Source organism: Natrix helvetica (genome assembly GCF_964273705.1).
Source record: "Natrix helvetica genome assembly, chromosome: 2".
NCBI classification, from domain to species: domain Eukaryota; kingdom Metazoa; phylum Chordata; class Lepidosauria; order Squamata; family Natricidae; genus Natrix; species Natrix helvetica.
The window spans coordinates 238,224,177-238,247,041 of record NC_138552.1 but is presented as its reverse complement, the minus strand read 5'-3'; the positions used below and the strand labels follow the sequence as shown (position 1 = coordinate 238,247,041).

Below are 22,865 nucleotides of genomic sequence, written 5' to 3'. Positions count from 1 at the left end.
TTATTGCAGGACTTTAGAAAGGTCTTAAAAGCCAGTTTGATTAGTTGCTTTATTATGATTTGGAGTTTTATTGATTATAATTTTAAAACTGGATGCATGCTTTTTTTTGTTTGCTGCATTTTTATTACCTTAAATTTAGTATTGTTTTCATTCTTACCTTGAATATGGTATAAAACCTAATATGTGGCTTAAAATGTGTGGTCACAAAACAGAGGCTGAAAATTAGAAAGCTATCTGGCAATTCCTTTTATACTATGTCCAACATGAATCTGATTTATATTAAAGGTCAACAGAAACCACCCTGGAAGCTGGCAGAACACTATAACTGCAGTTCAGTTAATAATTCTGCAAATGTTTCCTTTTCCATAAGTGGGCAGCTGCCAGTTTGTTTCTCTAGAAAACAGCACAGCTGGTAATATGTTTTTTCATCTCTTTCTACTAGCACAGCTTTATTAAAGTAAACTGGAAATAAGTCATACATCTCAGAAAGGGGGGGGAGACACCTTGCTTTATTGGCATGATTTGTGTTAACTGAAATACAAGTGATAAAAACTGTCATTTTGGCTATAAAGAGTTATGTGAAATGGGAAATACAGTGCATTGGCAAAGTTGCAAAAAAATTAGAAAAGTACAGGAAGTCTTATGAAAAGAATATAAGCAAAATAAGAAGCATGCCTGCAAAGACCTAATCTAGCTAGTTGCTATTCTAATTGTAGCATACTTAACTATCTGAATATGGAAAATATTACACTGGCATGTAGCTTGTATCAGTTAAATGACTGTTTAAAAAGGAAAACTCCTGTGGTAACCTCAATATACAGACAAATTGGAAGGCAGTTTTCTTTCCTTGCAATAACTCTCTTTTTAGTTTCCTTTTCTTCCATACATAATAATAATTAGTTCTTCATATTCATGGATTCCCTTGTTTATATTGTTTTTACAGTAGCTTCTTGCCAGTTTTTAACAATCCTGGCTCTAAAATAACTAAAGTCACTATCTTCACATCACTTTGCTGAAGAAATGACTAAAAATATCTGTCATTCAGTTATAATATTTCTCTCTCTCTCTCTCAATTAAAAGGCATTGTGGAGTTACTCTCTTTCAATTCTCTATTCAATGCAGAAATTACAATATTGGATGCAAATAGCAGCCTGGCTCCATTAAAATATCTCCAGACAAAGAAAGGCCAATATCTCTCAATATCTACCAATAAAGGAACAGACAGTAATGGAATATTCATAGACCATCACTTGGTGGAGTAGCCGTGAAGGCCTTAGAAAAAGTATTCAGATGCTACAGTGTGCTTATAACTACAAAAGGTCAGAACCCCATGGAAGTGAAAGTTAGACTTTGAAGAAACAACATATGAAGAGTATTGATATTGTTGAAATTCTGTGTCAAAGAATACCCTCGACAGCTAAGAAAAACAAACAAATGGATCATTGAACAAGTCAAAAGTTCTGAGGCACAAATGATCCAGCTCATACTTTAGACACATTATGTGAAGAGCAAGTTCTCAGGAGAAGGCTCTAATGTTGGGAAAGGTGGAAGGGAAGAAGAAGACAACCAACGGGAAAGTGGTCAGTTACTGTGGTGATGGGTATACCGTTATAAGCCATGAAGGACAAGGTTAGAGACAGATCATCATACAAAAACAATCTGTGTGGCTGCTAAGTATTGACACCAATATGATGGCACATAATCTATTTCCCTATTCTTCTTATGGAGTTTCTTCTAAAGTTTTTCTGGAATGTGCTTTTCTGAAGTTCTAGATCTTATTTTCCTCTTTGTTTTTCTTTTAAGCCACCATGTCTTTCTTTAGCTTTTCTTGTTCAAACTAAGTCCAGGATTTTCATTTATTTCTCCTAAGACTGGGTTCTAGATCCTTTAAGATTTTGTGTAACCGAATAAACAAGGAAAAGAACATGGATGTGTATGCAAGTCTGAACCAAAACATTCTGAAAAGTATATGCAAAATTATTTGTAAGCATGTTCAGCTAAATGTACATATATATTTCCAGTTAGGAGCTCTGCAGCAAAACACATAACTCAAAGTGTTAAATAAAATAATATAATAGCAACATCAGATGCTTGAGAATTTTAGTTGCTTGTTTTTTACTTGACAAACAAAAAGAATTTACAGGAAAATATATTATGCCTTATCATCAATCATGCACAAGTAAAAGTCAAAGCAGCAGAAAATATGATTCGGAATAATTTTTAAGCTATGAGCCTGAATATAACTTATCCAGAATGAGGTGACACTTTAAAATGAACAAACAAACAAACAAACAAACAAACAAACTGTTTTATCCAAACCCATGCAACAAATTTTTCCAGAACAATTAATTAACATTTCTGGAAGTCAGTATTAAAAGTAGGGCAAGAGATATTCAGAGTTGTGCATTTTGTTCATAACTAGACTTCTAATATATCTTGAATCTTTCAGGTTATCAATTTCTTCCTTCTGGTCTAAAATCAGCATAATAAATTAGATTACCATAACCATTCTCTTAAAAACAAGGGAAAAATATTATCCTAAGTTTAGTTTCAGAAATTCATATCAGAGCTTCATTTTTTGGCTGTTTATATTACATATTCAAATTAATTATTATATAAGGAATCCAAAAAATATTTTAAAAGTATATATGGTAAAAATGCATTTGTATACAGTATATTGTGCTGAGCAATGCAACACACTAGAATATTATTAGAATGTTTAAGACTATTTATAATTGCATATTTATCTCATAAAACTACCAATCCACTTGTTTCAAACATATATGCAAACTAATGTATTCATTCTAGAGTAATGAAGCTAATGAAATATAAATGAAAATCTTGTATATATGGCTGTAGCTATAAATGACTTGCAATCTGACTTGATAAAGGTTCATATTCTTAAAAATCTTCAGCAAAATTGTTCATCCATTTCTGTCAAAAGCACTATATATTAATAAATAATACTATCCTCATTAAGCTAATGTTTAAATATTTAATTCTTTATAAACACCACTTTAATTAAAACAGCAGAGACTAATTCACAATGGGAAGTATGAGCTATTGATAATAATTACCTGTGGACATAATGTAGCTGATGTACAGAATCAATTGCTACCACCATTTCGGCTAAATAAAAGCGAGCCATTTCTTCAGGTAACCGATCCTCAAACTTACTGAGCAAGGTGAGCAGATCTCCACCAACATAATAATCCATAACGAGGTACTGGGAATATAGAAAACAATTTTGATTGAAATATAAATATGCACTAAATATAACAAATCGGATAAGACCAAGAGCTGCTTTCTCAGTATGATTAGGGCAGGGTAAATCTTTTGGAAATAGGTTCTTTGTATATCCATTATATAACACCTCTTTCAAAACCTTTGCTCAGCCCCAATATTTTTCTTTTCTAGAGAAAGACTATATTAGAAGTGCAGTAATGCTGGAGCAAAACACTACAGAAGTGCCTTGCTATTAACAAAAAATATTCTATGGCTTATTCTTCCCATATATCTATCCGTCACTTGCCACAAAATACAAAAATAAAACGTAGCAATAACTAATCACTTGAGAAACTGGAGTGAGACATAAATGTCATGCTTCTCTTCTTCAAAGATATACAAAAAGGGAACTTTAAAAGTATAGTTAATTTACATATAGCTAATTTATAAAAAATCTACTGCCATCAGTTCTTCCGATCATATAATACTAAGATCTGACATATTTTGACTGCAGCATTTTTTTTAAAAAAGGAATAAGATGGGCAGATGTTTGAAACTGTCATTACATTCATACATAATATTCAAAATAACCTTTAAAAAAAGAATTGGGTCACACTACTGTAGCGCTTCACAAGTGGCTAACTTCTTGTGCCATGAGAAACTGGCCAATCGTGGCTTTTAAATCCTACTAGAAGTAATGTCATATGCTTCAATGTGCTTTCTCCCTTGTGAAATTGTGTGCAGATAATACAGAAAATACACCTCTTTGAACCTCATAGGAACCATTAACAACTGCTTGTATGGTGGCATGGCAGCATATTTGCCACTTAACTATTTTAGTTATCAGTAAACAGTAAGTTACAAGTAAACAGTAAATTAAAATTAGACATTATGTTCAAACGTTACTTCTAAGTAATACTCACTAAATAATTTTCATCCTGGAAGGCATAGTGCAATGTTGTAATCCACTGGTTATCCCCATTCACCAAAACATCCCTCTCTTCTCGAAAACAAGCTGTCTAAAGGATAGATAAATATAATTATTATAAGCAAAATGTAAAGTCATTTAGAGTTCTTTTCATTCAAACAATAATACTCAAGATATAGGAAATAGGATTGCCATAAAAATATTTTTTTTTTCATTACAACTATGATAATCCAAAACACGGATAAAATGTGGCTAAAGTAATAAAATTACTTTTAAAATCATAAAAGTGTAACATTAGTTCTTGGAAAGCTACAGCTGCATATTAAAAACCAGAATGGCAAGAACCATGAAACACAGCTATTGTACATAAACAACATAGTTTCAGTTCAAAGTCTAAGTAAATAATTATTTACTAATGTCTCAGGTCAGGGTACTAATATCAAAAATACCCTATCCTGAGTTGCCACATAATAAATTATGAATGCATGAATGCATGAATAGTAAATGAAACACTATCAGAACAGTATTTTCCTATCTATTAATTACTATCTTTGATATAAGAGAAAAGTCAATTATTAGGAGACTACCGGTACATAGTTTGAATTTACCAACAGTTGAATTCATTGAATGATCTGTATTGTATTGTTATAATGGAATTAATATTAATGACAATCAGAACCCACAATTAAGAATCCTACCAGAACTAAAAAGAAATTTGGGGGGGGGGGAGGATGTAAAAAAACTTGAAGAAGAAATCTAACAGTTTATTTCCAAATTAAAATTAAATCAATTTAGGCAGAAGTATTTTTCTGGTATATCAAACACTTTAATCATTTAATGTGATTTTCTATCTTGATTTAAACCACTACAAGGGGCAAAGGTAAGTAAATCAGTGATTGTTGTCTTCCCAAACAGATTTGGCAGCATCAAAAAAGTAGGTAGCAATACAGTAAGCATTTAATTTCTTGTCAAAAAGCTGACTTTGTCAATCATCTATTGGACACTGTGCAGATGATTCTAATCCAACAGCATGAACCAAACAGACCAAAATGAATGCCCAAATTTGGTGTATGCAAACGTTTATGGCAAGTGGTTTTAAAAGCAGAAGAGATTTATTGGAAATTTAATCTGCATGCTGTCCTGTGATCAGACTATTTAAATGTTTCTAAGATGAATAATCACATGTTTTGGATTCTAATTCTATATAAAAAAGCCCCATAGCAAACAAATAAAAATAAAAATCTAAAAAGCAGAGATCAAAATAGGGCAGAATAATAATAATTCTGTTTTAAAAGATGATTAATATAGACCATTCAACAGAAATAAATTATGAAAATGAAAACTATGACAGCAACATATTGAAATATTTCATACTCTTTCAAGATATATTACATTTAGAAATAATCTGAATTTTTTTTCTTTCAAGCTTGTCAGATTCTAATTAAAAGAGAAAAAAAAACTCACAAACTTAATAGCCACCTGGCCATTCCTTGAGTCTTACCTCTGCTCTTTTCAGCATTTCCCATTTATTTAATATTTTCATGGCAAATACTTTATCTGCATTTCTTAATTTCACAACAGCAACCTGCAAAAATTAAATTATTTTTTTAAAAAGTGGGCATAAAATATTAATTTCTCAGAATGCCACTGCCGATGCATTTATAATCCCACAATTTATTTTAGTTATAAAGAAATACAGGTAGTCCTCACTTAATGACTAGTTGTTCAACAACCATTTGAAGTTATGATGGACCTCCCACTGCTACTTACAATCCATTTTTTAAGTTCTGATGACCAAACATCCTCACTTCAATCAGATGATCACATTTTGGGTATTTGACAACCATTTCCCATTTACAGCTATGTGCAGCATCCTGCAATCAAATGATCGTGATTTTTGGTGGTTTTTGCCAGTTTCCGTGCTTATTTCTGATTTCTGACAAAAAAGCCCTTTGTGGAAATTGTTTAACAATTTAACAACCCCTGTGCTACCTTAACAACCACAGTCTTTACTTAATGACCACTGAAAAAAAAGTCATAACATCACATGCAATCACGTGATGGCCTATTTAATGTCCACCATGACTTACGAGTACAATTCTGACTCAATTACAGTCATATGTTAAGGACTACCTGTATATCAGCATGGTGCAATACTTGTGTTTCACCAAAATAAACAGAATATATAACGATTTAAAACATTTTTCCTATATAGTAGAGCTTAAAATTTTGTGAACCCTCCTGACCTTTCTGCACAAATATGACTGAAAAATTCATTTGTTCACCACAAATATCCTAAAATTAGATAAAAATAACCAAATTAAGCAAATGCCTCCATTATTGGCATGCTATAAGTGTCCCTCAGCATTGTTAACCAGCCGCAAATGCCCAGACCTCCATGCCAAGGCCCTCCAACCAGCCTTCTAATAGAACTGCCAGGAAAATCTACAAAGGAAAAAAATCCAGTGGAGGAGAAATGCCAACAGCAAAGAGAATACACTAGGGAGTGGCCACAGAAACAGTAAGCGCAGTTGGCACCAGGCCCAAAGGCATGGCAAACATGGTTAGCATAGCCAGGGTAACAAGCATGGCCCATCATCTGGCCCATTACTTCAGCCTCCAAGACAGCCCGAGCAGGTTCAAATCTAGGCCCAAGCCAAACCAAATCCGACCTTAATCCAGGTAACTGCCAATTGAAACTTGTTGTACAGCTATACAATTTAAGAGGACAATCCGTCTGTGGCTCCTGCTGTCTCCATTATGCATAAACCTTTTGAAAAGGCTCTTAATTCCTTTGCCCATCTGGATTTCTGTACACAAAATTATATGTGTGGAAGCAAAAAACACATGGTGACACTGGTATGTAGCGAGATTTTTAGTGAAAGCATTTGCCACAGGCATAGCTGTCCTTTCCATAAATTGCCTTTCAATAAATGTAATGTAAAGTCTTAAAATAAGGGAATGGGGGGGGGGGACACATGGGGAACTTTTATTCTAAGTACAACATTGAACATTTTCTTGTTTTAGTAAAACTCAATTCTGAGGATAACAAACCTAGTTATTCCAAATAAGTATTTAATACATTAGTTTCTAGTCCAAGCTTGAGCTTAAATAACTAGTTCATACTTTGATGATAAATTGACTTTTAATGTTTTATGATATTCTGACAGGTCAAAGACACATTCAAAACAGAATACAGTACCCACACAGAGAGATGTGACTGCAAAAGTGAGCTTATTTTATTTTTATTCAATATAAAAAAGAGAGAAAGGAAAAATGGTGGGAAGCCTCAAAAATACACATTTCTCATAAGCAAAACAGATTATGTAAACATAATAACATATTTTATTATAATGTATTCACGTAATTAATTCACATTTAACTAAGGTTTCTTAACAATGGGGTATTGAAATATATTTATAACTAATATATTTTGTTATTTAAAAAAATTACATTTCGTTCTATGAAAGCAGTCATTTTATTTATTTTTCTAGAAATGCGCATACACAAAACAAAATAATGTTTAAACTTAAAAGAAACTTTAAAAAAATTAGAAAAGACAATCTCGATCAAGCTTTTTAAAAAAGGAGGGGGGAATGAGAACTATATATAGAGGGTCTTTATGTCCTAGGAATTTTGCGTCTGACCATTTTGCTACACTTTAATCAACTTTCTGATAAAATGCCAAAGCACAAGAATAACAGTATCATTTTTAGCCATTTCTTTTTTCTTATTTACTAAGCTTCAATCTCTAAATCAAAATGGTACAATTATTTGAAAACAAACACATACAAAAATCAACAGGAGACAAGTAATTATAATAAGGATTAGAAAAATAAAGCTGAAAATACAGTGCTTCTACTTTACAATAGAGAAAATACCATCAAAGCCTTCAGCTGCCGAAAGATTTAGGGATAATATAAATCAGTTGTTCACATCCTCACGTCTCCCCTCCAAAGGATTAATTAAGGCCCCATACTGAGCACAGTTCAAAGATTCTAATTTATAGTCAAATATACCTTGTCTGATAAAGCTTGATTGAATAGCAATTTTACCTTGATTCAATCCTACCAAATAAACTGTTATTTTTTTTCAGGCTTTCTTGCCTTAACTAATGCAGCTCCAGTAATATAACTTATCTAAGTACAACTGGGATATTTCTTCTTTGTCTTCACCCAAGAAGGGCCAATATTATCTGATGTAAGAATTTTCCGGTCCTTCTGTTTCCTCCTAAAGATCTGTATATATAGTAGATTCCAAAATGAGTGACATTGATGCCTTATTTTCTTGTACATATAATTTAGTGCATTCTAATAAACAGTTTATAAACAGTTACTATAATCTTTTATGATTTTATAAAATGCACATCTAATATTCTACTATTTCAGGAAGTTTTAAACACTTTGAGCTGCCAACTCATATCTATACACCAGCTATAACTATTTCTGCATTTCAGGACAAGTGATATTCTTGATATTGCTCAACAACCAATAACAATTAAGAATATCATTTAGTGCTATCATTTGATCTATATGCTGCTCCAGCTGAACCTGTGGAATGTCCAATTCAGGAGACACAAAGAAACAGCACTGACCCATGATCCTTTGTTCCTGCCTGATCTCTGGCTCCTGTGTTATTATTATGTGGATACTGCTTATGGAATTTTGACATCTGGATTAATTGACATCCTTGATCTGGCTCTTGGAAATTTGGACTGGATTTTCACTATTCTTCTGTGTGCTCCTGTTAAAAGTAAAACTAATCAGGAAAAACTTCTTTCAGAGACTCAGTTTGGTTTGCATTCCTTGTCTGCTGTGTCTTCCTTAGCTTGAAAAAAACTGCTAAATTCCATAACTGTTTGTACAAGTGTGTATTTGTAACCAAAAACAGGAAAGGATGAGGAACAACAAGCTTCAACTGAACTCTGGCAAGACTGAGCAGCTCTAGATTCTGGGGGCCTCCATTGGTGATTATGTCATCTTTTGCAATGGCAGGGGTTGGACTACCCTAAACAGACCTGGTACACAATCTGGGGATTCTCCTGGACTTGTGATTCCTGCTCAAAGACTAGGTGTCCTTCCCACAGTTTCATACTGTAAGTCAGTTGTGCCCATTCCTGGATCAGGAGGTTTTGCTTACCATCAATCATTCCCTCGTTACCTCCTGATTGCTCTACTGTCACCTCTTGAATGGATGATTGCAATGTGCTCTACATGGAATGGCCCTTGAATAATATTTGGAAGAACGTTTTTCTGACAAGGCACTGGACCTTTCAGGGAAACGGTGAGTTAGTGAGATGATTGTACTAATGTATCTTCCTTATTTTCTTTTTCTTTATTTTATTGTTCTATTATTTATTTTATTGTTCTATTTCTTTACTTCCTTTTTATTTCATCATTGTTTATTGTTGTAAGCTGCCTGGTGTAATCCTATGGAGAGATAGGCGGCAAATAAATTTAACAATAATTATATCATGTGACAATACTTTTGAAACACCATAAAACATCAACATCTGCCTACCCCAGATACTTGGGAAAGATTAAATGGGGGGCGGGGGAAATGCCAAATCCAATCTGAATATCTGGCTGACTGTGTGAGGAACTATAATGGCTGCATTGCCCACAACAAAAATTCTGTTACTATGTCATTAATAGTACTGATCCATGTTTTTAATTACAGAATTGTTGCTTTTGTTTTTAAGTGTACTCCTCCCACCCAATGAGACAGCAACTATATACATTAGACAGACAGCTATCTATCCATCCATCCATCCATCCATCCATCCATCCATCCATCCATCCATCCATCTATCATCTATCTATCTATCTATCTATCTATCTATCTATCTATCTATCTATCTATCTATCAATCATCTATCTATCTATCTATCTATCTATCTATCTATCTATCTATCTATCATTGTCTGTCTGTCTGTCTGTCTGTCTGTCTGTCTGTCTGTCTGTCTATATCTATCTATCTATCTATCTATCTATCTATCTATCTATCTATCTATCATCTATCTATCTATCTATCTATCTATCTATCTATCTATCTATCTATCTATCTATCTATCTATCTATCTATCTATCTATCTATCTATCTATCAGTATATTTTCAAACCAATGAATTGTTTTGCTATTTTCAATTTTTCATTATTCCATGTTAATTAAGAATAAGATAAAAATAAAAAAAGAGTTGAAATATCATTCCATCAAATACTTCCCTAAAAGCTAATACAACTGAAGGTGGAATTCCATACTCCACAAGGTATGTGGACAAGATATTTGGAGCCTATCATTCTCTAATCTATAAAGGGTTTCAGTAAGTGAAACCTGCAACTCATAAATAAAATGGAAGAAAATGACAGCTGGTCTTACCTGAACTTTTATTTTAAGAGGTGTTTGCAGGATGGCCCAGTTATGGTATTATCACAGCTAATTGGCTTTGAGACTGGGTTGAAGCTGAAGCCACGCATCTGAGCTCCTCTCCTCTGATTCCAGTTTCAATGCAGTATGCGCTCCCGACATCCTGAAAACAGGCCACAAAGGAGACACCTCCACCTCCAATACTGTCTATCTAACCTAGGGTGGGGACTGGACCATCCTGCAAACACCTCTTAAAATAACAGTTCAGGAAAGACCAACTGTCGTTTTCCAGAGTGGGTTTGCACGATGGTCCAGTGATGGGACATACCCAAGTTACCGTCCCATAGGGTGGGTCCTCACTGATCCAACAGGATCCGTTGAAGGACCCTGCGGCCGAACACCGCGTCAGAAGATGCGAAAGCATCCAGTCTGTAGTGCCGGATAAAGGGCGGCGGGGAGGCCCACGTCGCTGCCCTACAGTTATCTTCTATAAGGGCCTGGGAGGCCCAGGCCGCCGATGTGGCCACGCTCCTAGTGGAGTGTGCTATGATCCCAACCAGCACAGGCAAGTTTTGCGCCTGATAGGCGAGTGCAATGGCCAAACAAATCAAACGACTAATGGTGGACAGGGAAGCCTCTTCCCTAATGACGAGGGTTGAAACGATACAAGCAGAGCCTCAGATCTCCAGAACTCAGCTGTCCACCTTAAGTAGATCCGCAATGCCCATCTTACATCTAGGCGGTGCCACCTATGCTCCTGCTCTCTCACCAGGCCTGGGCAGAAGTCCGGGAGGACCACCTTCTGGGCATGGTGGAAAACCGTGTTTACTTTGGGCAGGAATGCCGGGTCAAGGTATAGCACTACCTTGTTGTTGTGGAACATGCATAGATCCTGGAGGAAAGGGCCCTAGCTCCGAAACACACCTAGCCGAGGTGATCGCCACCAAGAACACAACCTTACAAGTGCGTAGCTTCTGGCTGACCATCCATAACGGTTCAAAGGGCTCGGCCATGACAGCCTATAACACTGTGGGGAGGTGCCATGTAGGAAACCTATGGACTGGCGGTGGACGTAGGTGGGCTGTCCCCTTGAGAAACCTCTTAACTAAGGGCAAACGAGGCAGGAGCCAGGGATCATCGTGGCTAGTGCCGCCAACTGTCCCCTAACAGTAGCTAGGAACAGGCCCTTATCCAAGCTCTCCTGGAAGAATTCCAAAACCTGAGGGACCGTGGCCTGGAAGGGGTCATGTGGGCAGACTGACACCAGGAAACAAACATCACCCAGGTGGAATCATAAATCTGGTTGGTTGACTGTCTGCGGGAAGCCTCAATGGTCCTGATCACTCTCTGGGACAGGAGGGCGCCTCTTAGGCACTCCCGCTCAATTTCCACACGGCAAGTTGGAGCCACTGTGGATCTGGACCAACCTCTCCTGGAGCAATCTCACCTCCCCCCGGGGGATCCTCCATGGTCTCCCTGCCGACAACTCAACAGGTTCGCAAACCAGGCCCTCCTGGGCCAATAGGGGGCCACTAGGATTACTTCCGCCTGCTCTCTGACTACCTTCTGGATGACCCCGGGAAGGAGAGGCGGGGGGAAGCGTACAGCAGCCTGACCAGCCACCTGGAACGAAGGCCATTGACCCCCTCTGTTCCCCAAGCTGGGAACAGTGAGAAGAACCGCGGCAGCTGAGCGTTGGACGGAATGGCGAACAGATCTACCAATGGTTTCCTGAAGCTCTGGCAAATCCTCTGGAAGAGTTCCCTGGACAGACTCCACTCTCCGTTGTCTACCATCTCCCAACTCAGCCAGTCAGCCTGATGATTGTCGACACCGGTGATGTGCTCCACTTGGATGGAGCACAAGTGCCAGTATCCGCCCAGTATCCTAGCGACATCATATCGGTGTGTAACGCTCTGGAGTGTGTGCCCCCATCGATTTATGTGAGCCTTTGCTGCAATGTTGTCTGTTAAGACGAGGACGTGGTGATCTTCTACCAAGGTTTGGAACTGTCATAGGGCGAGGTGGACTGCCCAGAGCTCCAGCCAATTTATGTTCTGTCGAAGGTCGCTCCTGTGAGCCTTGTGCCAGGTGGGAATCTAGGGTAGCACCCCAACCGAATAGGCTGGCGTCTGTTGTCAATATGAGGCACTCCTGCCCCCTGAATTCGCAGCCCCTGAGCAATGCCAGGGACATCCATCACTTGAGAGACATCAACACCTGCGGTGTCGCTGGTACCTTGAGCATCGAGTTGCTGGAATCGACCCTCTGATATGGAAGCAGCCTCCATTGGAGCGTCCTGGCATGTAGTCGTGCCCACAGTACCACCTCGATACAGGAGATGAACTTCCTCGGCAAGCTGGAAAGAAGGGCTACGGGAACACAACGATCCTTCTGGATCTGCTTAATTAACTTCAACAAACTGGACCTGCGATCCGGAGAAAGAAACACTCGACCCAACCGGGAATCAATAACCGCCCCCAGGTGGAGGATTCAAGTGGCTGGAGAGAGAGTACTCTTCTCAAAGTTAATTGAGAACCCCAAGCCTTGGAGGGTGTCAATGACCTGCTGGAGATCTAGTCTGGGCAGGAGACGCCCCCTGGATGAGGATGTCATCCAGGTAGCAATAAAGGCTAATGGGGATCTCCCTCAGGTGGGCAGCAGCTGCTGCTAACACCTTGGTAAAGGTCCTGGGAGCCGAAGCCAACCCAAATGGTAGAGCTCTGTACTAATAGTGAACCCCTAAGTAGGAGAAGCATAGGAAACGCCTATGCTTGGGAAAAATGGGGATGTGCAGGTAGGCCTCCGTGAGCTCGATGGATGCCATATAGTCCCCCTCCCGAATCCCTGCCAAGATGAGCTTGAGGGAGGCCATTTTAAAACATCTGTACACCAAGAATTGGTTCAGGAGCTTTAGATCCAAAATGGCTCTCCATTCCCCCGACGATTTTGGCACTAGGAAAAGGTTAGAATAGAAGCCCTTGCCCGCCCAGTCCCTAGGGACCAGCTCTAGGGCCGCAATGTTGAGCAGATGCTGGATGGCCTGCTGCATCTGCTGGCACTATCAACATTCTTGGCCAGGGGGAACACATGGAAACAATTGGGAGGGGGGAGAGGAATTCCAGATGGAGACCATGGATTATTGTATTGAGTACCCAGGCATCAGTGGAAATCTCTGCCCAGGCGTCTGCGAACAGAGCCAGGCAGCCACCAATGGGTGGGGTCACAGGAGACCTACATGTCCCAGTGGTAAGGGTGACCCCCCCGAAAGGGCGGTTTGTTCTGGGCTAGAAGCGGGATCTGTCCTGATTGAATCCCCTGTCGGACAGCCTATCCGAACTGCAGGGAGGGTACCTGCTCTGGTGAGTTTCCTGCTCCTGTGGTCACTGTGCAGACCTGCGATAATAGGGCGTGGTCCTCTGCTCTGCCTTCTTGGTCGATGTCAGTAGCACCTTCTTCTTGTTCTTATCCTCCACCAGGATGGGGTCAAGGGAAGTCCCAAAGAGGGAGCCCCCTGCGTAGGCTGCTGAAGCCAGTTGCCACTTCGCCTTGTTGTCCGCCTGCCAGCCCCAGAGCCACAGAAGGCGACGAGATGCGACGGACGATGCCATAGCCCTGGAAGCAAACTTCATAGCATTTAAGGTTGCGTCAGCCGAAAACTGAGTGACCACCACTAACTTGTTAAGGTCCTGGTGCAGGTGAACGTCCTCGGGTGGAACACACGCCTGGATCTGATCCATCCAGAGAATGGCCGTGCGATTCAAAAAGGATGCAGATGCCGCCGCCTTAATGACCCAAGCCAACGACTGGAAGGTCTTCCTGAGAATTATCTCCACTTTTCGGTCCTCTGCCTTCAGGTTGTCTGCCACATCCTTGGGTACCAGCGAGGCTGGAGCAGCCAAGGTCACCACAGGAGGATACGAAGAAGGCATCTGCAATGCTTGAGAGAAATCTGGCTCAATGTTATAGAACCACCTGTCATTACTACCTGGAGTTGGGAAGGCCTCAGGTGTCTCCCACTGCTTTTTTACTACCTCCAGGAATAAATGGGGAGCAGGGATCTCCTCCTTAGCGGTTTTGGGCTCGGAGAAGACCGGTCCCTGGGGCTTCTTTGCTGGCTTCCCCTCCTTGGTCACCTCGCTGCTCTCCAGTTGGGCAGTGGCACACACCTTGTGCAGGAGGGACAGGAATAAGGTGGGGGAAACAACCCCATGAAGGCGGGGGGGGGGGTAAGGCTCCATATCCTCCTCATCCTCAGAAAGGTCTGGGTCTCGCTGTGCCTTGTCCTCCAAAACTGACCCTTCGCTAGCCAAGGAAGGGGACCCAAGGTGACACACCGGTTGGGCAGGGCCCTGTGTCTGGGATGAAGAAGTACTGGGAACCATGACCCTACCCTGAGGGACAGGGCGAGGCACCTGGAGCTACATGCTTGCAGTCACACCAGAAGCGATGGCTCTTTCAATGAGATTCTGGAGGTCAACAGGCAGGTCCTCCATATCTAGGGAATCCCAGCTGGGGCTTTCTGGCATCTGACTATGGCTGGGGATAGGTGCCAGGGTAGGCCTGGACGAATGAGAAAGAAACTCTTGAGAAAGAAACTCAGCCTGATTGTCTACCTGGTCAAGCTCCTCCATGGAAAGGGGGGGAATGGGGAGCCCCCCCCCCACACTCCCTCAAGGAATCTGGGGATCTAGGGGGAAAATCCTGCCTCAACGAACCCCCTAAGGATGACCTGAACCTGGATCTGGAGGGGGAGGGACTGATCTTGCCCTGCAGGGCCCGCAACTTCTCTACCCTGGAAAAAGTTCTTATTAAAGCCCTGTGCCTCCTTTCTTCGTCTGGCTGGCTGGCATGGGAAGGGTGAGAGTTGGCTGAGGCTTTAAGCCTTCTGGAGGAGGCGATAGGCTGCTGCCTAGAAGAGGTATCCTCCCCAGGGGACACTGGAGAAGGAGCCCTGTCCACCATCACGCTTCCTACTTACGGCCACTCCTCGCCCTTCCGCCGTGATCTGCCCCTCACCCCCTTTTCAGCAGCTGCAGCCAGTCTTCCTCCCCTCGCAACTCCTTTCATTTGAATTTGCCACGATTTGAGCCCTCTGGGACTGCCTCGGCTTTCTGGGGAGTTCTGCTGCTGGTGCCGAAAGCTTTGCGCTCTTCTCTGTGATGACTCTGCTCACTGCAGCGCATCCGCGATCCGTTTAGGGGCTGAGCCCATTAGCCCCCTCTGGTGCCGATTGCAAGGATCAAGGCTCCACGTGGTTGCCAGCTAAAATGGACGCCAGAGCAGCAACCCAGCCACCGGAGCCTCCCAGGTCTGAAACGTTAAACCACAGGCAGCTGGAAAACCGCAGCCACTGACGGGGACTTACAAGAAGGAGGAGATAGGGTCCCAGGAAGGCAGGAAGCCGTGCTGGTTTGAGGAGGGTCCAGTAATGGTGAATTATCTTCAGGAGTCAGAAATTTTTAATCTCTACACTGGCCAGACTGGATTGAGTCAGAGGAGAGGAGCTCAGAGACATGGCTTCAGCTTCAACCCAGTCTCGAGACCAATTGGCTGTCATGATACCATCACTGGACCATCGTGCAAACCCACTCTGGAAAAAAATATTTCATTTTCACAAGGGTCTAAAACTTTATGGTACTGTAATTCCCCTTAAATAACAAATTTGGGTGAAATGATAATAAAAATAACAATAAATGATAAAATAGCAGAGGTTTGCTCAGTCATGTGTGGCTGAACTTGGCAATTCTGTATTCAGGTCATCAGGACTTCAGAGAGAAACCGGAGCGACTTGTTCAAGGCTTTGCTTTGTTGTTAATTCCAGGACCAACTGTTTTTGGTTGCCACAGTAGCAGCGTATGAATGATGGCTCATAGCATCCTTGTATTTCTGAATGGGATTCACATGACTGGCATTTGACATTATTCAAATCTTGAAGATAGTAGGTGGTAGACAACATAGAAAAGTATTTAATCAGCATAAAAAGAGTAGAATCTCTCAAAAATAGTTCAAAATAACTAAGGTAATCAAAATAACCAAGATGGTTAAAATGACTAAAAAGGCATCTAAAATAGCCCTTTGAAATTCTGTTTCTTCTTCCCATTGGTACTATCTATGCTTTTGTTGCTTAGACTACTGGCATAGAGCAAAACAACATTGTGAAACAACATAACTCAGTCTAGGCATGATGAGCACTTTCACATGGAGCATGACAAATACTCAGTTACAGAGACGCAATGAATTGTAAAAAATAGAAATGATTTCTACACATCACATTCATGAAATCATAGCTTATATGACCAAATCCACAACTAGAAGGTAGAAATGCCTCTTAACAGTATAACTGGAGAACAGGAAATCTTAATTTATATAGAGATTATTAATTTAGCGTTATAGTAATTTAACTTAGTAGCACCTACACTGATATTTGTTCCTATACACCATTAGAAACTAATGGTCATACTACTGACATAAGCACAACTTTGAAACTGTAATTAAGACATTAAATGATTTCCTTATGGAGGCAAAAGTCATGACCAGTATGAACTAGTTTTTTCAACTGTATTGTTCAAGAAATTTCATCCATAATTATGTGTGCTCCAATCAATATATATCACACACATAGAACAAAGCTGACTATCATGCTTGCAATCTCCCCCCCCCCAAATGTACAGAAACCTTATGTCTTGTGAGATTTCTTATTAGCTTAAATACCTACTGTAATTCTTAGTAGCTACTAATCTTATTAGCTTAAAGCTTTGATCTAGAACTAGTAATCAATTAACCCTAACCTTTCTTGGGGTCTTTCTCCACAATTTTAACATATACTATTAAACACTGTAAGAAAAAAAAAGTATTTTTGAGTGTCCATTATTAAACAATCAAATTAAACAGCCATGTAGTTTTGAACTTCTTCGCCCAAATGGTAGTAGTGGCCTCTATAGAATATAAAATGCTATAATAATAGCATCCATCTCTAAGAAGCTGAAAGAAACATAATTCTCATGACTCCTATAATTTTCATGACTCCTATGAGAGGAATGAGAGGTATGATAGTGGATCATGATAGTGGATAAATCTTACGAATAAATCATAAAATGCTCATATCTGCAACAATTACTATATAATGCATATTAATACAAAGTATTTCAAAATGGGCTAGTTCAAATTCTGTTTTCTCTCAACTGGAAACTGTATCTACATCAGTATTACACACACACACACACACACACACACACACAGGTTTGCACATGATACTGAAACAGCAAATAGAAAAGAAATGTAAAGTGATAACAACATACTTTCCCTGGCCTCTCAAAAAAGTCTGCCACTGTGATTTATTAAAACTGAATATTTAATGTTTTTAGAAGTGTGCTTTCCTCCATGAATAGCCTGCTAAAAATCTGTGGTATGTGCTGATATAAACATTTTGGTTTTAGTTTGAAGGAAAGGGAAAAGGCAAAATTCTTCTTCCATATTTCCCACAAATAGTTATTGCCATCTGGCTTGCTGTCAAATGATTTCTCCTTCTTTACTAAGTTAGGTCTCTTGTGTATCAACATACTTGCCTTTCCTTCTTCAAATATTTTAATGGATGAAGATATCTGAGGGGGAAAGAAATCTAACAGATTCCTATAGCTTCTTGTGTAGGATTTTTTAAAAAAAATGTAGGAAGTAATCAGAGTATTAGCCGTTTTGCATTCATTTGGCACGAACAGTAGCAGATATGCATTGTCTATCCAGACTAGCACAAACTGTCCTTGCCTTGAACTAAAGTGATGAAAAACTGGACAGCTGCATGCAGTCTGTATTCTAAATTAAGAAAAGGTTCCATTCCTGTACAATAGAATTACTTTCCCTGTAAATTATATCCATATATGCAGAATGAAAGTTACAAGAATAATCTTTAAAAATCAGAATTTATTCCCTCACTAACCATTTATACATTTTTTCTTATATCTCCAAAGCAAACTTTATTTGATCTTGGAGTAAGCTTGAAAGCAATACCTTAAGGTTTTTCAGTTGAAGTTTGTGCTGCTGTTAGATTATAGATTATTTTTAGGGAGGCACATAATTATAGAGGGAGTGTAGCAAAGTCATACTAAAAAGTTTTCGTAGTTCCTTAGAATTCTTCAAATGACTTTTTGGAAACAATCTAGAAGTTAACATCTATGTTTTTAATTTAAAAAAAACATAGGGACATCTATATTGTTAACTGAATTTTTGCCAAACCTGAGTATATAGTTTTAGAAATAAAGGCTTGCATCAAGAGGAAAATAGAATGCTGATCTTAAAAACATAGATTTTATGTGATAACTAAGAATTAAAGTACATGTTCTCAGGAGGAAAGCTAGGCAGATGCTATCAGCATATTATCAAAGTAAATTTTGTTAGATTATATCCTGTCTTTTCCCCCACAGCAATAGGCAATCAGAAAAATAGACATATGAGTTACTCTGAGGTGAGAAATAATAACTGAATATATGTCATCAAGTTAGCTTCAATGGGTGGATATAAACCTAGGTCTCCCTAATCTTAATCCAGCAATTCAACTAATACATATTAGCTATCTAAATTGCTTAAATAATTATTGATATATATGTAGAGATAAAACAGTCATTTAATATGATTTGCAAACCACTGTGGCAACGCCAACTCTCGGACACTTTTGTTTATGTAGTCATTGTGTGCTGAGCCAAGTCCAGTAAAGATTTCTGTTGAACCCCTCAATGTGGTCTCTTCCTTTGCTGGTCAAACTCAGAAGAGCGACACATTGTTTTACAGTGTGTAAAAACTTTCAAATACAGATAATCCTTGAGTTATGACAGTTCACTTAGTGACCATTCAAAGTTACGACATTAACCCCACCAAGTACTTATGACACAGTCCCAAAGTTATGAATGTTGCAGCACCATGCAGTTGTTCACCCTTATGAATGACCAGGGAGGCATTGCAACATTCGCCCTGTCTATTCCCCTCCCACCAAGTATCCACAAGCACTGGGCCTTGCAAAGATCTAGCAAGTTGTCTTCTCTCTGCCATGGTTTCTTTGCCTGCTTTGTTGCTTCAGGCCGTCAGTGCATTCTCAGAGAACAGAGACCTAAAGTACTGTGAGATCATGCAAGAGCAATAGCGCGAGATCTCATGCTACTGATCTCACATGATCTCGCACTACTTTAGGCCTGGATAAGATCTGTGACAAAAAGTTTTGCAAACAGAAGGAAGGCTTCAATGCTTCAGGCCTTCCCTCCATTTGCTGTTTCATTGCCGAAGTCTGCAGAGTGAGAGATTGCATCCCTGTAGCCTCCGATTGTCTTTGCAAAAAGTATTTGCCATCAAGAATGGAGCCCTGGAAGGGCCAGCGTGTCCCTCCTGGGCTCTGCTCTTGCAGGCAAAAACGTTGCAAAGGGAGATTGTGTCCCTCTAGCTCTGATTGTCTTTGCAAAAAGCCCTTGCCGTGTCCCTCCCGGGCTCTGTTTTTGACAGCAAGGTCTTTTTGCAAAGACAATCAGAGCCTAGAGGGAGATCGCAAGCCGAGCAGGGCACAGTCATCCTGCTCTCCCTCTGCTCTCACTGCTCCACTTTTGGAGATCCAGGAGCATGCAAAGAAACTATGGCAGAGAGGAGGCAGCTTGCTAGATCTTTGCAAGTAAGTAAGACCTGGCATGGCAGGATGGGGGGAAAGCAATTGTGAAGAGATATCTCAATGGGTCAAGGGAATCCCTGGGTGGTCTGTTCCATCACTAGCTCTCCCCCCCAATGGCCTTCCCTACAATGAGATACCTCATGCACTTAGCGACTCACACATTCGATTAGCAAATGTGTGGGCAAAAGCAGGGAGTTTTCACGTTCACTTTATATGATTCAGTCTAATGAACACTCAGGTTGGCAGGCTCCATTACATTCGTAACTCGAGAATTACCTGTAATGTACATTTCTCACAACAAAGGAGCTCAACTTCTTGAATGCTCTGTTTGTCTTTTTTATCTTCAGGAAGCAGAATATTATTTCTGAATTAAAATTACTAGTATTTCATAAAAAGATGAGGATACCATACTAAGCAATATAGATATTGTACAGACAGTTAGATTGCCCTGATCCAGACTGACTAAGCCTGGAAATCAACTCTACAACTATTTCTATTGCGATTAGCTAGAATTTCCAAGCCTGATTGTTCTGGATCTCCTCGTTCTTCTTATACTTCAGTGACTCAGAGATGCATATGCTTCAGCTGCTTCTCAAAGTTATATCATTATTCTAGACTTTTAAAAAAGTGCTTCAACCCCTTTGGCCTAGTGGGTGGGTTTCTGTATATCTCCATCAAGGTTGTATTCCTTATTTTCTACATAATGTCACTCAATCTATGATTGCACCTCAAATAACAGATCTCTTGTAACATCAAGGAAGCATTTACAACAACTCTGGCCAATGTATTACTACAGCAGACAGACATCAAGGAGGCAAAGTACTGCTAATATCAGAATCCAGAAGGTTTCATGCTAGGAGGCAAGGAGCATATGCTCTTTCACTGACTGATGTAAAATTGACAATGGTTAGCTTTGGAAGAAAGATGCAGACTGAATGGAGAAATTCTTCCCATTCTGACCTCTAAGGGAAAAGAGGAAAAGTTAAAGAGGAAGGTGAATGGGGAGCTCAGCTATTATGATCAGGTGAGAACTCCTGATATTAAGGAAGTAATTTTCAGCTCATTCTTGCGGTCCTTTGGCCACAAAACATCATCCATTAATTGACACTTTGTGTTCATCACTAACAGTAACTTTTCTGACAGATACTTGAGAGATGGTAATGCCTTTTTACTTCCTTTATAAAATCACAACCTACTAAACAGGTACAAACTCAAAAACTCTTTGTAAGGTAGAACTTTCTGAATAATACAATCTCATAGTATATGATCTTCTCAATCATATAGTGTATAGTTGGTTACCATTACACATGATTTTGTCCTATCAATCTCTTAAAAATTAACAAATATAAAGGACAAATGTCATTGGCATAATGCAAGACTTATGAACTACCGTGAAAAGGCAAATGTATCATTAAATCTAATGACACACTATGTACACTGTACATCAGAAACATCAAAGATGTCTTCTGCAATTTAATTATATGTATCATGTTTCTACAGTATTAGTACATTTTTACTACAGATGGTGCAAAAACATAGTTTCTAAATCTTACCTCCCCAAAGGCACCTCGGCCAATCACCTTCAATATTTCAAAGTCATCTTTATGCAATCGCATCTGCTTCACCTTAGATGTGAAAGGCTTACCTAAAAACAGAAAAATACTGATCACTTTACATAATATACCTAATTAAAAGTCTATACAATTTCAGAAATTGTTGGTATAACCAACTGATAATCTACTATTCGCTGACCATAAATGGATTTGTTGACATGGACATGATAGAACATTCCAAATGCATGCTTAAAATATTTTTAATTGTAACATTTTTTTTACTAATGTTTGCAAGAAAAGTATTAACATTTTACAGACCTAGAAGACTTGCTTCAGCAATTTCACATAGCGGAAGTCCTAATAATCACTTGGCTAAAAGTTGTATTCCTCCCCAGTATCACATATAAGTAGCAAGAAGGAACTGTGTTAAAATATTCTCTTTTTAGCACTGCTAGTCTGAAAAACAAAAGCCTTCCACAGTTCTATTTTAAAGTTAAAAACAAAATAAAATTTGGATGCAATATTCTAAATTTCGATGTAATGCCAAAAATAAGGGAATGGTTCACAAGTTATCACACAACACAACTTGTTGGGAACTATAAAACAAATTGCTTCAACAGCAAATTTTCTTCTCTAGTCCATCTCATCTGTCATTTTAGAAATGTCATACAACTAGAAAAAAAAAATTCACCCTCTTAAAGTAAAGCATTAAGACTACTGAAAATTGCCTTTAGATTTTTTTCGAGATAAAAAAATATTAAAAAGCTTTATTCCTGCTGATTACAAGACATTACCATTCAATCAGAGAGTCAATTTGGTCTAGTACCATGATGGCAAACCTATGGCATGTGTACCAGAGGTGGCATGCAGAGCCCTCTCTGTGGGCATATGCACTGTCACCAGCTGCTCTTCTGGTTTCCGGCATGCACATGAGCACCAGCCAGCTAATCTTCCCGGGTGCTGGAGTGCTGGAAAACAGCCAAAAAAATAGCCTGAAAACAGCCAAAAACAGACTTGTGCATGCCGGCCACCTGGTCTTCGGGTTTCTGGTCCTCCCATGCATGCATACACACACATGCACATGCATACACGCACTTTCCGATTTGGGCACTCAGTGCCGAAAACTTTCACAATCATCACTGGTCTAC

At 39.4% G+C, this 22,865-nt stretch overlaps 1 protein-coding gene across 6 annotated transcripts in view; it reads right to left on the bottom strand.

The window, feature by feature from the left end:
• CDC42BPA (CDC42 binding protein kinase alpha) overlaps positions 1-22,865 on the bottom strand; it is a 157,026-nt gene that overhangs the window by 94,507 nt on the left and 39,654 nt on the right. For all 6 annotated transcript variants that reach the window (XM_081941643.1, XM_081941642.1, XM_081941644.1 and 3 more), the window contains exons 2-5: positions 21,718-21,809; positions 5,655-5,738; positions 4,149-4,244; positions 3,078-3,226 (exon numbers count right to left, since the gene is read on the bottom strand). In XM_081941643.1, the coding sequence (XP_081797769.1) occupies positions 3,078-3,226; positions 4,149-4,244; positions 5,655-5,738; positions 21,718-21,780 (392 nt within the window). In that variant the 5' untranslated portion in view covers positions 21,781-21,809. The remainder of the gene's footprint in view (positions 1-3,077; positions 3,227-4,148; positions 4,245-5,654; positions 5,739-21,717; positions 21,810-22,865) is intronic.